We start from the raw sequence: 15728 nt of genomic DNA on the forward strand, positions 1-15728 counted from the left end.
AATTAAAAGCACATCAATTTGAACTAAATGTGGAACAACATGAGCTTTGAGGAGAAAATGGATAACAGATTACTGTTGAATAAAAAAACCTGGAAATTGTCAGGATATCTCTGGTTTAAGTGGTTTCCCACTTCAGCAATGGTAAACAGATTCAATCTTGTAAGTCACAATAGTAACATATGGCATCAACAGATGAAAATGTCAAACTAAATGGAAGCTTCATATGTGAACTGCACAAGAAACCCAAATGTGGTTATTTGTCTGTTCAGATAGAGAAATGGAAGCTGAAGAACTAGAAGCAACAACAACAACAACAACAACAACAACTTGTATTGATATAGCACCTTTAACATAGTAAAACGTTACAAGGCGCTTTACAGTATAAAACAAAATTTGACACCGAGCCACATAAGGAGAAATTAGGGCAGGTAACCAAAAGCTTGGTCAAAGAGGTAGGTTTTAAGGAGCGTCTTAAAGGAGGAAAGATAGGTAGAGAGGCGGAGAGGTTTAGGGAGGGAATTCCAGAGCTTAAGGCTTAGGCAGCTGAAGGCACGGCCACCAATGGTTGAGCGATTAAAATCAGGGATGCTCAATAGGCCAGAAATAGAGGAGAGCAGATATCTCGGGGGGCGGTGGGGCTGAAGGAGATTACATGGAAGGAGTGCAGCGAAGATTCACCAGGCTGATACCTGGGATGGCAGGAATGACGTATGAGGAGAGATTGTGTCGATTGGGCTTATACTCACTGGAGTTTAAAAGATTGAGAAGGGATCTCATCGAAATCTATAAAATTCTGTCAGGCCTGGACAGACTAGATGCAGGAAGGATGTTCCTGATGGCGGGGGAGTCCAGAACTAGGGGTCATAATCTAAGGATAAGGGGTAAGCCATTTAGGACTGAGATGAGGAGGAATTTCTTCACCCAGAGAGTGGTGAACCTGTGGAATTCTCTGCCACAGAGGGCGGTGGAGGCCAGTTCATTAAATATATTCAAGAAGGAGTTGGATATATTTCTTAAGGCTAAAGGGATCAAGGGATATGAGGAGAAGGCAGGGACAGGGTACTGAATTTGGATGATCAGCCATGATCTCATTGAATGGCGGAGCAGGCTCGAGGGGCCGAATGGCCTACTCCTGCTCCTATCTTCTATGTTTCTATGTTTCTGTGTTTCTACAGAGATAGGGAGGGGGGCGAGGCCATGGAGGGATTTGAAAACAAGGATGAGAATTTTTAAATCAAGGCATTGCTTAACCAGGAGACACTGTAGGTCAGCGAGCACAGGGCTGATAGGTCAATGGGACTTGGTGCGAGTTAGGACACGAGCAGCCGAGTTTTGGATGACCTCAAGTTTACGTAGGGTAGAACGTGGGAGGCCAGCCAGGAGTGCGTTGCAATAGTCAAGTCTGGAGGTAACAAAGGCATGGATGAGAGTTTCAGCAGCAGATGAGCTGAGGCAGGGGCGGAGACAGGTGATGTTACGGAGGTGGAAATAGGTGGTCTTAGTTACAGTGTGGATATGTGGTCAGATGCTGATTTCAGGGTCAAATTTGACACCAAGGTTGCGAACAGTCTGGTTCAGCCTCGGACAGATGCTAGGGAGAGGAATGGAGCCGATAGCTAGGGAACGGAGTTTGTGACGGGGACCAAAGACAATGGCTTTGGTGAATGGGTATTCTTATGTGTTTCAGATCTTTGAAATTTAACTCTTAGATCTGATCAATATAATGGTGTAATTTGGAAATATACCACTCAGTTGTATGGCTTCTTACTGCAATACAAATCCTCTACTGTACTGGGTAGGTTTGTTTAAATAAATGGTGATGAAAGGGGAAGGAAAGCCCTACATTAATAAAAACAATGCAATAATCAGAGAAGCAGCATATTGGATTACTAATACACAACAGCACAAAGTAATCAGATGAGGATTCATGGTCATGATCCCCAGACACCTAAGGATCTGATTTCAGCTCCCTCCAAGTCACATACCATCCTGACTTAGAAGTATATTGCTGATCCTTCATCGTCGCTGGGTCAAAATCTTGGAACTCCCTACCTAACAGCACTGTGGGAGTACCTTCACCACACAGACTGCAGCGGTTCAAGAAGGCGGCTCACCACCACCTTCTCAAGGGCAATTAGGGATGGGCAATAAATGCTGGCCTTGCCAGAGACGCCACAGCCCATAAAATGAATTAAAAAAAAATATTAATATGAGAGTCTTCAATGAGAGATCAGATACTCCCCTTTAGGGAGAAAGAAAAAAATTAGAGTCATCCACAGACAACTTCTGTCTACCTGCTTTTGGTTACTTTAGGAAAGCATAACAGAAGTTTCGAAGGCGGTCACACACCTGTGCTCAGTTAATGCGAAGTCTGGCAAGACAAGAGAATGAGGAAAAGAAACAATCTGTGCCTGAGAGGTACTATGAGGTAGTATACTGATCTTGCACTTGGTTTTGAATCCAACCTAAGTTAATAGAATGAAAGTCTACCATTTTTTGGCTGTAAAGGATTCTATATGAAATGAGCTTGGGTAATCCCAACTGACTTTTCATAGCACAACACTGCCCTTAAATTGGCAATCTCAAAGACCAGGTGAATGGCTGATACAAGGAATGGAAATGTCACACTGATGCAGTGGGGAGTGTTCTCAGATTGGGATAAAGGCACATTGCTACAGGGGTGGAGCAGCAAAAGTTTTACCCTGCAGTTAGCCTGTGGAACAGTTGACTTGGTTCTGACACGCATGGCTGAAATAAGAAAGTGCTCCTTTTCCCTTTGTTAATATCCCTCTTCTTGATGAGCGCAAAATGTCACAAAAATTAGATTGTGTAATCTATTGTTTGTAATGACATTCCAAATCATATCTGTTGTTTATTCAGTTGACCAATTCTCAGCCTGGTAGTCATGTGAAATATCTGTGAACACAAAGGCATTAACAACAGCAAACTTACGTAGCACAAGATGGCACACCTTCCCCTTGGGGGGTGCAAGGTTCTTTTTCTTCTAAGGATGGACATTCTTTACCACCGCCGACAGGAAATTGTTTAATACTGGACATTCTGGTACGGAATCCTTTAGGAGAAGTCACACTGTAACACGTCTTTGAACATGGGCTCCACTCGGACCATTCTGAGGTTTGACAGTCCTTTGGGACTACACAGGACTGGAAGGTGATTGGCAGCTTCTCTTGTGTGCAGAGGCTGACAAAAAAAAACAAAGATTGAATCAGTTCAAAAGCCACTTAATCACATTTTTAAAAGATTTATTAAATGAGATGCTTTCTATTTAACCACCTTATAATATCATTTACAACATTTTTGGAAAGAAGTTAAAAATGGCTCTTTCAAATCTATCAACACACCCACATTAATTAAGAAACTCACACGCCAGCTCCACATTTCCAGTGCACGCCTCCCACACACTTGAAAGGTTTTGCCCACTTTCAAAGTACAAACAAAATGATCGACATGGCTGAAACAGCTCATAGAGCTCTGTAGCATTACAGAACTTGTTATTTATAGAGATTTTAAAAATAACTGGAGCAACCATATTATAATTAAAATCTTATAATCACAGGGCAGTATGTACAGGAATCAATTTCTTTCATATTTTTGGTCTAGAACCGATAGTAATTCCCTTATTATGCCTTCCTCATAATCATTCATAAATATATACCAAAGCCTCAAAGATTGATTGAAATTCAATGGGCAGTTGTTGAAAACATATGGCACAGGTTAGGCTGAACACTTAATGGGAAAAGTTCTGTTGAAACTCCCATTTGACCTTAATCAGAATTGAAGAATACTGCTGTATTACATTAGCACTTTGAGTAGATGGCAGCCAGTCACAGTATAATTATGCGCAATCATCTGATGGTCCCTATTCGAGTCTGAGCCTGCTCTGTTAAGTGTATAAGAATCATATCCTTTGAAGAGAAGTGCTCTTTGGTTCACACCTTTAAGCTCACTATTGCAACGCAGGTAAAGCTACATCGAGACAGTTTGGCAAAGTTTCATGCAGACGCAGCTTCTCAAATGGCCTGATCGAGAAACTGCATTCCAGAACTACCATAATGGTTGCCACTAATGCTTGCATTGCAGCAAAAGCTATAATTAGTACAGAATGATCGGTTCCCATGCCAACTGTGCGTAGCTCGCTTAACTGAGTAATGAACTTAGAATAACATTTCAAATAAACTATAACATTTAAGAAAAATAGCAACAAAAATAACCAGTAATATAGAAACATGAAATTTTAGGATTTTGAAGAAAAAACTATTTGATCCAACAGACCCATAACTTTTGATTGATCTGCACACTACCTTCCTGTTATCTCAACACATATCCCTCAAATATTTCCCCCCCCCAGATACACATCTTGAATCCAATTTTTACTGTTTGCTTCCCTGGCAACTTGTTCCCCATTGACTTGTAGATTTTTGCCCATGTTGAATTTTTTTAGCTTGTAATTCTATACTGCTGTAATCAACATGCAAGGGATTAAATCGGTGTCACCTGGGTTACTTCTTAAAAGGGAAACACATCAGCTTAGCTGCAGACATACCAGCCACACCATTCTTTTATATGTGACTCGATAAAACTGACAATAGGAAACGGCAGCTATCGGTTAAATGGAATGCTTGCAGTCAATGACAAGTATTTTAGAAAATTAATAGAGACTGGCTTCCTGTCTATTCGATCTGGTAGAGATTCTTGGTTTAGCTACAATAAGGTTTTGATCTGAGTCGAATCCAAGATTCTAGGGGGGAGAAATTAATTATCGCCCAGGAGTGGGCGCTAACTTTGGAAAAGTTTGAGATTTAGCGCCAGGCGCTAATGAATCTCACTCCATGCAAAATTCAGTATCATCGCTCAAAGAAAGGATGGGAGCGCTAAATCAAATGCTAACGGCCTAGCTCAGTGGCGTTACACTCAAAGCGCTAACCAATATCAGGTACAGTCTAATCGCAAGTCATCATTGTCACAGGCTCTTTCCAGTTCTTAAAGGGGATGTTCATTGATGCTGCAGAACCTCATTCTCAGCATTGCTGGCTGTAAACCTGTGTCAGCAAGCAGGAGCAGGCCAAGTCCAAGGAGCCGGATGACTCAACCAGCTGTACTCATGGCAGATAACACCCCAGGGAGAGAGCCCGCAGATTTTCAGACCAAACATTGGAGGAGTTGGTGTCCGCTGTGGAGAGACGGAGGGCGGTGCTCTACCCGGCAAGCGGCAGGAGGCCCTCACCTCAAGTCTTTGGTGCCATATGGAGGGAGGTTGCCCATCAGCTCTCGGTCAGCACTGTGGTCCCCAGGACCCATACACAATGCAGGAAGAAATTTAACAACCTCACTCGGGTGGTCAAAGTGAGTCAATGCCTCAACAAATGCTACATATCACCATCTGAACCACAGTCTGCACACACTGGCCAAAGCACCACACTCCCAGCATTCACCCACCAACAATCTCGACCTGCCAATACTCACACCCACATCTCACACCTTGCACACAATGACAGCTATTCAACTGTGCCAGGCACATCACCCAAACTCATTGCTCCACACTCACTCACACACTTTCCCTTCTCTTGCAGGTCAAGGTGGCTCACAACAGGAGGGGGCAGGGGTGCACAGGCGGGGGACAAGCCGACACCCAACCACTGTCTACGCTGGAGGAAAGAGTGCTGCAGATTATTGGGCACCAGGTGGTGGGTGCCATGGCCACCGGTGACGTTGAGCCTCTTGGGGACAACAATGGTATGTTCATCCTTACTCCTTCTTCTCACATCCCACTTCCCCCTCATCCCACAAGCCTTTCGCACTTTCCAGCTAATCATGCTGTAAGAATGTATTTCTCCCTCCCTGCCCAGAGGGCAGCATTGAGGGTGAGGCAGGAGAAGAGGACAACAAAGAACACACCATGTCACTGCATCTCTCACCCACAGGCACCAGCTCAGATACTGGCACTATGGTTTCTTTAGAGGCTAGCATAGTAGCGGGATCTGCACAGGATGATGCACCAGGAACGAGTGGGCTGCAGCAAGGCCAGGGGGAAAGGGTAACTCGGGGGCCAGCTCCCTGGAGGGCAAGTTCTGCTGCACAGGAATCAGATAGGACCTCGATGGGGAGGCCTTTAGATGAAGGGTGATGGGCATGCACACGGAGATGATAGGTCCAATGGCAAGGGTGCCCGAGAGCCTCTCGGCAATGGTAAGGAACATGGAGAAGTCCGCCTCCAAAACTGCACAGAGCTCTGCGCACACCATGGAACCCATCATTTCCAGTCTGGAAAGGATAATCAACTCCCATAGAGACCGTGGCGACCCAGACCTGATGCCGCGTCTGATGGGTGATCTGGCAGCTTCCATTGCAGCACAGACTGAAGCGACGCAACGTCTTAGTGAGGTAATGCAGTCTATGGTTGGTGCCATTCAATCTCAGACTGCTCTCATGCAGTCTCAGCTTCATGCCACGCAAGCTCTGACTGCTGCCATCATGGCTGGGTCTACCACTGTTGACCGGGGCTTTCACGGTGTTGTAGCAGCCCAGCAATCTGAGCTGCAACAGATTGCTACGGATGCTGAGGTGCTGCCCCGGGGGAGTGGCAGTAGGTCAGTGGAGCAGGAACCTGCTGTCCTCTCTCAGGATAACAGCATTCCTGCTCCCACCACTGCCACTCTGCCATTGCCCTTGTCACTGCCTGTCATCCAGCCAGCCCAGAATGCTGCCACCCATGCTGAAGTGGTGCAACCTACAGCTGGGCCTTCCAGGCCCAGAGCTGGTCGAGGGTGTCCTGCAAGGCCATCTGAAGTCTCCCGCATGGACACTCAACAGCCTTCCACCAGCCGTGCTGCAGCCACTGGGCCAACACTTCATAGGAGCATTAGAACAGGAAAAGGCACAGTAACGAGAGGCACTAAGGGATTGCACAAGGGTGAATAGTTAATATTGTTGTTGTAAATATGTGTTAACTGATTATTGGCAAATTTATTAATTCAGTTTGGATTATTTTGTGGTGTCTCTCATTTCAGCTTTGCGCTATGATATGGCCTGCGACAGGGATGGAATGATGGGGATGTGGTGAGCAACTGGGGATCTGGGGTTTAATTTATTGGAACCGCAGTCTGATGACACGGACCGCCTTTCCAGAAGGCCGACAGTGTGGCTGCCTCGTTCCTCGCTGCTGTTCCTCCTCCTCCTCCTCCTCTTCCTCTTCCTCCTCCTCCTGAGGTGGTCCCGCAATCCCTGGTGGCAAGGGCTGGGCTGGTGAGGGGGTGCTTGTTGCTCTGTTTTGCTTCCCTCTCTCAGGCTAATCCAACACTGCGGACGTGGAGCAGTGAGACAATTCAACCAGACAGGTCCCCCAGACAGCTTCCACGAGGGAGGTTGGTGATCAGCTGGTTGGTAGGTTCTCTTCCTTCTCTTCTATACCTTTAAGTTGGTAAGTCCTATTAAATAGTGGTGTAATATTATCATCTATATCGGGGCAGAGGGTCTTCATAACTAATAATAAGAAATTTAATTAATTACACAGATATGGGTGAACAGGTAATGTGTCACTGTTGCAAAATGTGGGAGCTGGTGGACCCCATTGAGGCTCACGGTGATTACATTTGCAATAAGTGTTTGCTGCTAGAGGAAATCAAGCTCCATGTTAAAGAGCTTGAGACCGAGCTTCAGACACTGCGGCACATCAGGGAGGGGGAGAAGTTCCTGGACTCTATGGCCTAGAAATTCAGTATAGCCACTTTTGGGGTGGTAAAGTCGGGCGGCCGCTAAAGTTTGCGCCCGCCGGAAAGTGGAGGCCACTTCGCCGATATTCAGTAGCTTTGGCCAAGGAGTTTGCTCGAGCACTAAAACTGGCGTTGCACGGCTATCTTTAGGCGCTAAGCCGGCGGTGCAGACTGATACCGCCGAGGCCGGGCGCAGCGCAGGTGTGGTCATGTTTTGATTGACAGCAGACACCCTGGCGCCGGCCAGCTCTTAAAGGGGGAAGGGTCGACTTGGTCTGCTGCCACGCCCTGGATACTGCAGCCCGCCAGCTAGGCCTAAACACTGCTGCTGGAGAGAAATAGCGCCAGGAAGGATGCAGAGGGCCCGTGAGCGAGCGCAGCGCTTCTCTGCCCATGATTTAAAGGTGCTGGTTAGGGCTTTGGAGAAGAGAAGCCATATCTTGTTCCCGGACAGTGGCAAGAAGCCTCCCAAGAGGGTGTACAGGAGAGCCTGGAGGGAAATCGCCCAGAGGGTCACAGCCAACAGCGATGTCCCCAGGACTGGTGTCCAATGCCGGAAAAAGTTTAACGACCTCACTCGGATTGTCAGGGTGAGTACCCTTTCCAGTGTCCTCCTCATCCTTGCATGTGCACCTCACATTATGGGCAAAGGGACCTCAAAGGCCTAATGGCCAGCCCTCATCCAGCAGCTATGGCACTGGCATGAACATCAATTGCACTTTCTGCACTTGACACACTGGCCAAGCTATTCGACCATGGGAGGCAGTGCACACAACAACAGGGCACCACACTGGCCAAGCTATTCGAACATGGGAGGCAGTGCACACAACAACAGGGCACCACACTGTACTTAGAGGTCGTCCTTTCTCTTGCAGGCCAAGCTGGCCCAGAATCTGAAGAGCCGGACTGTCACCGGGGGAGGCCGTGCCCAGTTCCAGCAGCTCAGTGACCTGGAGGAGCGTGTGGGTCGAGTCATGGGTGCCCGGGTGATTGGCCCCGTTGCAATTGGAGATGCCGACCCTGTGCTGGGCCCCAATGATAAGGACATGACCGTTTGGACCTCTCTCGTTCCCCTTGCGCTTCAGATCTACATCCTTTGCCACTGTCCGACCAATGCGCAGAATGCCACCAATCATGCCTCCCTCGCTGACGCCCTGTCCTCACTCTAAAGCTACTCTTGTGCCTTCCTGCTTTCAGCTGGTGAGGATGAGGTCCCTGAAGCTGCGAGTGTTAGTCGCTCGGAAGAGGAGGACGAGGAGGAGCAAGAGAAAGGCGGCACATCGGGGGAACCCTCATCCGCGCCAGGGGATGGCAATGGAGGGGACACGTCTTCCCTGGAGGACAGCCAGGGGGAGGTGTTGCAGGGGAGTGTAGCTCCTGTGCCCAGTGGCATCCAGCCACGCGGGAAGGGTCGGGCAGCTCGGCGGCCTTCTCCCCAGAGGGGGGAAGTGTTGCAGGGGAGTGTAGTTGCTGGGCCCAGTGGCGTGCAGCCACGCGGGAAGGGTCGGGCAGCTCGGCGGCCTTCTCCCCAGAGGGAGAGTCCGGCCTCCAGTCCGGAGACGGTCCTCGCCCAGGAGGTGCGCCTCCTTGATCAAATGTCCGCGGACTCGGATCGTCGGCACACCGAGTTCATGGGGGTTGTGGCACGGTTGCCTGAGGCCATTGAGTCCCTGGCTCATAGTGTGTCCGATTGCGGGGCCTCACAGGCCAGGGGTTTCGAACAACTCGCGGCAGCACAGGCCAGGGGACTCGAACAATTCGGGGCATCACAGGACGCGAGTCAGGCCGAATTCGGGGCATCACAGGACGCGAGTCGGGCCGAATTCAGGGCAGCACAGGACGCGAGTCGGGCCGAATTCAGGGCAGCACAGGACGCGAGTCGGGACGACTTCAGGGCAGCACAGGCAGCGAGTGGACAGTTGATCAGTGGTGCCGTGCAGTCACTGGCTGGTCTGATGCGGGCACAGACCAGGGCAGTACGGGCACTCACTGCTGCCACACTCGCTGTGTCACGCATGCATCGCCAGGGCACCCGCCGCGCTGCTGCAGCACAGCGGTCTGGCCTTCACCAGATTGCTGCGCTTGCTGCAGTGCCAGCCCGGCCGAGTGCCAGTGTCTCTGGCGACCAGCGAGCGCCTGGCATCAGCCAGCTTGCCCCCATTGCTGCAGCTGCCACTGCCACTCCTCCAGCAAAGCTGCGACGAGCTGCTGGAGAGACTGATGCTGCCCAGCCACAGCTGCAGCAGTCAGCAGCCGGCCCCTCGAGGGCCAGAGCTCGTCTAGGCCGACCCCCAAGGGCATCTGCCATCACGCAATGTGCCCCTCAGGAGCCTTCCCCCAGCCTTGCAACACCCACAGGGCCCAGGTTGAGGCGAAGCAGCAGGTCGGCCAGGGGCCGGAAAAGGCTGGACAAGGACTCGCCCTCTCGGCACACAAAGTAGAGTGTATTGGCAAATGTTTTTTTATATGGTGGTGCTTGTGCTGTCTATGGGGGGGGGTTCTTTTGGTAAGGCCGAGGATGAAGGCAAATGTTTTTTTATATGGGGGTGCTTGTGCTGTCTATGGGGGGGGTTCTTTTGGTAAGGCCGAGGATGAAGGCCATTTGGATGCACAAGTTTTGTTATTCCTCCCCAGGTTGTGGGAGTGAGATATGTTTTTGACTGTTTTTTGGGGGTGTTGTGTGTTTTTGGGTTTCATGTGGGAAGGGCCCTGAGTTTGTTCAATAAAGCTTTTTCTTTATTCAGCTTGTCCATGTGTGATGTTTCAAGTGGCTGTTGCGTTAACCGGCTGAGGGCTTGCGGAGCGGCTGCATTCATGTGCCTTCATTGCCACAAGCCATTCCCTGACAGGGGGCCTAGAAGTGTCGTTCAATAAGCCGCCGACGGACGGCCCTTGGACCTTGTGGCTCCCTCCTGGGCTGGTACTCCTCCTCCTCCTCCTCCTCCTCATGGTCCTCCTGCTCGTCCTCCTGAGGTGGTGGTCCAACGTGAGGTGGCAGTGCCTGAGTCCTGCGGATAGCCAGGTTGTGCAGCATGCAGCAAACGACGACGAACTGGGAGACTCTATCCGGCGAATACTGCAGAGATCCGCCGGAGCGATCCAGGCAGCGGAACCGTTGCTTGAGGACGCCAATCATTTGCTCTATGATGTTCCTTGTGGCTTGATGGCTTTCGTTGTATGCCTCCTCAGCAGGGGTCCTGGGCGCGCGGAGCGGGGTCATGAGCCATGTACACAAAGGATAGCCTTTGTCCCCGATAAGCCATCCTCTTGGGGGAGGCTGTGCCTGGAACATGTCAGCCACAGTAGTCTGGCGCAGGATAAATGCATCGTGGCTGCTGCCTGGAAAGCGGGCATTGACAGCTAGGATGCGCTGCCTGTGGTCACACACCAGCTGTACATTGAGGGAATGGTAGCCCTTCCGGTTGCGGTAATCCTCGGCATTGTCGATAGGTGCCCACAAAGCCACATGCGTGCAGTCAATGGCGCCCTGCACCATGGGGAAGTCGGCGATCCTCGCAAATCCAACTGCACGCTGCTCCTGCCTCTCTAGGGTCATGGGGAAGGAGATGAATTGGTGTCTCCTTGTGAAAAGGGCATCGGTGACCTGCTGGATGCAGCGATGCACGGCGAACTGGGAGATGTTAGCTATGTCCCCAGCAGCGGCTTGGAAGGAGCCGCTTGCATAAAAGTTCAGAGCCACCGTGACCTTCACTTCCACCGACAGAGACGTCCTGCACATCAGCTGTGGACGCAGATCTCTGTGAAGCAGCTGGCAGATCTCTGCAACCACCTCCCTTCTGAAGCGCAGCCTCTTAACACACTGCGCGGCAGTCATGGTGAGATAGGACACCTGCTGGCGGTATTCCCTGAGTGGGTAAGGCCTACGTTGCCGACGCCTGATGGCCCCTCTGCATCTAGGCATGGCTGCCCCTCTCACACAGCGTCTGCGAGCCCTTCGCACATAATGCTGGAACTGAGGGTTGGAACCCCATGCAGCCCCCATAATATACTTGCAAACAGTGAAATCACAATGAGTCAAATTTCCAAGCTCTGGCCAGAAGCCAAAAATACCTCTCCTATGTTGGCCCAAATCAGTAAGGTCTCTTCCTTGGTCTCTGTCCAGAAATCCATTGCACTAAAGTCATTGCAGCAAAATGGCTGGCCTTTATAGTTCAGTCTAAGTGCCCTTTAATTAGCGCTCCCCGAGGCCCGCAGGGCCTCTGCTGCGTCCCACTTCACAGTTCTTAACAGCGCCACGCCCACATTGGGCGGGCGCCACTGGAGTTCCGGTTTGGGGCGCACAAAGGGCGTTGCACGACGAAATGACGTCATAGGTTGCGCGCGCAGCTGAGCGCGCGCAAACACTTTGCGCCGGCGCTAAATGTCAACTGAAGTTGGGCGTAGGCGCAGATCGTTCTGCGCCCGGCCGCTAAGTGCCTAGCGCTCGAGATCTACTCCTCTTATGGCGCTAACGGCTGGCGAACGCAACTGAATTTCTAGGCCTATGTTTCAGGAGGTGGTCACACCTATGAAATTAATTACTGCAGATGTAGTCCGTGGTCAGGGACAGGATGGTGTGACTACGAGTGAGGAAGGTACAGGGATCCAGGATGTAGTGTTGAAGGAGCTGCAGCCCTTGCTCTTGTCAAGCAGGATTGAGGTTCTTACTCCCTGTGAGGGCAGGAGTGGGGACTGCAGGGAGGATGAGCAACCTGGCCACAGCACCGTGGTACAGGGGGCCATTCAAGTGGAGGGAGTAAAAATAAATGTTGTAGTGGTAGGGGATAGTATCATTAGGGGGATAGATAGGGTTCTCTGCAGTCAAGAGCGGGAGTCCCGAAGGCTGTGTTGCCTGCCCGGTGCCAGGGTTAAGGACATCTCTTCTGGGCTGGAAAGAAACTTGGAATGGGAGGGGGAGGATCCAGTTGTCATGGTCCATGTTGGTACAAATGACGTAGATAGGACACGGAAGAAGGTTCTGTTAAAGGAGTATGAGCAGCTAGGGGTCAAATTAAAAAACAGAACCTCAAGGGTAATACTCTCTGGGTTATTACCTGAACCACGAGCGAATTTGGCTAGGATAAATAAAATTAAAGAGTTAAATGCGTGGCTCAAAGACTGGTGTGGGAGAAATGGGTTTTGCTTCTTGGGACACTGGGACAGTACTGTGACAGGACTGGGACAGGAGGGAGCTGTTCCGTTGGGACGGACTCCACTTGGCCAGTGCTGGGACTAGAGTCCTGGCGAATCATATAACTAGGGCTGTAGAGAGGGCTTTAAACTAATTAGTGGGGGGGGAGGTTTCTAGAGAGCAAATAACAGAAATGACAACGGAGAAGGTCATAGACTTAGGTAGCTGTGGGGAAATTAAAAAACAGAACGTGTCAGGAAGGGACAGAAGGTATGGAGTAAAAGGTAAAGTAGTAAAAGGGGAAAAAACAGGAACTAAGTGTCACAAAACATATTTGAAAGTTCTTTATCTGAATGCACGTAGCATTCGTAACAAAATGAATGAGTTAACGGCACAAATAACTACATATGGGTATGATCTTGTGGCCATTACAGAAACATGGCTGCAGGGTGACCATGACTGGGAATTAAACATACCAGGTTATTTAACAATCAGGAAGGACAGGCAGGAAGGGAGGGGAGGTGGGGTGGCTATGTTAATAAAGGAAAGAATCACTATAATACAGAGAAATGATATTGGGTCAAAGGAGCAGGATAGTGAAACAGTTTGGGTAGAGATAAGGAATAATAAGGGGAAAAAAACACTAGTGGGCGTAGTCTATAGGCCTCCGAACAGTTGCAACTCTGTTGGACGGAGTATTAATCAGGAAAATAGTTGAGGCTTGTAATAAGGGAACAGCTATAATTATGGGGGATTTTAACTATCATATTAACTGGACAAATCAAATTGGGCAGAGCAGCCTTGAGGATGAGTTCATTGAGTGTATTAGTGATGGGTTTCTTGAGCAGTATGTAACTGAACCGACCAGGGGGCAAGCAACCTTAGATTTGGTCCTGTGTAATGAGACAGGATTAATTAAAAATGTCCTAGTAAAGGATCCCCTTGGAATGAGTGACCATAACATGGTTGAATTCCATATTCAAGTACAGGGTGAGAAGGTTGGATCTCAAACAAGCGTGCTAAGCTTGAATAAAGGAGACTATGAAGGTATGAGAGCGGAATTGATTAGAGTGGACTGGGAAAATAGATTAAAGGGTAAGACGGTACATGATCAGTGGTGTACATTTAAGGAGTTATTTTACAACTTCCAAAAAATATATATTCCACTGAGGAAAAAAGGGTGTAAAAGAAAAGATAGCCATCCGTGGCTAATAAAGTAATTAAGGATAGTATCTGACTAAAAACAAGGGCATATAAGGTAGCCAAATCTAATGGGAGGATAGAAGATTGGGAAGTCTTTAAAAGACAGCAAAAAATAACTAAAAGATTGATTAAGAAAAGGAAGATAGATTATGAAAGTAAATTAGCAAAAAATATAAAAACGGATAGCAAAAGTTTCTATAGTTATATAAAAAGAAAAAGGGTGGCTAAAGTAAATGTTGGTCCCTTAGAGGATGAGACTGGGAAATTAATGGTGAGAAACATGGAGATGCCAAAAACGCTGAACAAATATTTTGTATCAGTCTTTACAGTAGAGGAAACTAAGAATATCCCAACACTGGACAAACAGGGGGCTCTAGGGGGAGAGGAGCTAAATACGATTAAAATCACTAAGGAAGTGGTACTTGCTAAAATAATGGGACTTAAGCCGGATAAATCCCCTGGACCTGATGGCTTACATCCTAGGGTCTTGAGGGAAGTGGCAGTAGGGATTGTGGATGCATTGGTAATAATTTTCCAAAACTCCCTGACTCAGCAAAGGTCCCGGCAGTTTGGAAAACTGCTAATGTAACACCCTTATTTAAAAAGGGTAGTAGGCAGAAGGCTGGAAACTATAGACCTGTTAGCCTAACATCTGTGGTTGGTAAAATGTTAGAGTCCATTATTAAGGAGACAGTAACGGGACATTTGGATAAACATTATTTAATAGGACAAACTCAGCATGGTTTCATTAAGGGGAAGTCATGTTTGACAAATTTGCTTGAGTTCTTTGAGGAAGTAACATACAGGGTGGATAAAGGAGAACCAGTGGACGTAGTGTATTTAGACTTCCAAAAGGCATTTGACAAGGTGCCACACAAAAGATTATTGCTCAAGATAAAAAATCACGGGATTGGGGGTAATATTCTGGCGTGGGTGGAGAATTGGCTCTCTAACAGAAAGCAGAGAGTTGGGATAAATGGTTCATTCTCAGACTGGCAATCAGTAACTAGTGGTGTTCCGCAGGGGTCAGTGCTGGGTCCCCAACTCTTCTGAATCCATATTAACAATTTGGAGGAGGGGACCGAGTGTAACATATCAAAGTTTGCAGATGATACAAAGATGGGAGGGAAAGTAGTGAGTGAGGAGGACATAAAAAACCTGCAAAGTGACATAGACAGGCTAAGTAAGTGGGCAAAGATTTGGCAGATGGAATACAATACTGGAAAGTGTGAGGTTATGCACTTTGGCAGGAAAAATCATGGAGCAAGTTATTATCTTAATGGCAAGAAACTGGAAAGTACTGTAGTACAGAGGGATCTGGGGGTCCTGGTGCACGAAACTCAAAAAGTTAGTATGCAGGTGCAGCAAGTGATCAAGAAGGCCAATGGAATGTTGGCTTTTATTGCTAGGGGGATAGAATATAAAAACAGGGAGGTATTGCTGCAGTTATACAAGGTATTGGTGAGACCGCACCTAGAATACTGCATACAGTTTTGGTGTCCATACTTAAGAAAAGACATACGTGCTCTCGAGTCAGTACAAAGAAGGTTCATTCGGTTAATCCCGGGGATGAGGGGGTGGTCATATGAGGAGAGGTTGAGTAGATTGGGACTCTACTCATTGGAGTTCAGAAGAATGAGAGGCGATCTTATTGAAACATATAA

The 15728-nt window shown here is 48.5% G+C and overlaps 1 protein-coding gene across 1 annotated transcript in view; it reads right to left on the minus strand.

Annotated features, from left to right (window-relative positions):
* thsd7aa (thrombospondin, type I, domain containing 7Aa) overlaps nucleotides 1-15728 on the minus strand; it is a 771919-nt gene that overhangs the window by 391634 nt on the left and 364557 nt on the right. Inside the window, exon 3 of the mRNA XM_085988376.1 lies at nucleotides 2953-3201. Coding sequence (XP_085844502.1) covers nucleotides 2953-3201 — 249 coding nt within the window. The remainder of the gene's footprint in view (nucleotides 1-2952; nucleotides 3202-15728) is intronic.

The sequence above is a fragment of the Somniosus microcephalus genome, chromosome 5 (genome assembly GCF_052327205.1).
Source record: "Somniosus microcephalus isolate GS21.2 chromosome 5, FLI_Smic_1.0, whole genome shotgun sequence".
Classification (NCBI taxonomy): Eukaryota; Metazoa; Chordata; class Chondrichthyes; order Squaliformes; family Somniosidae; genus Somniosus; species Somniosus microcephalus.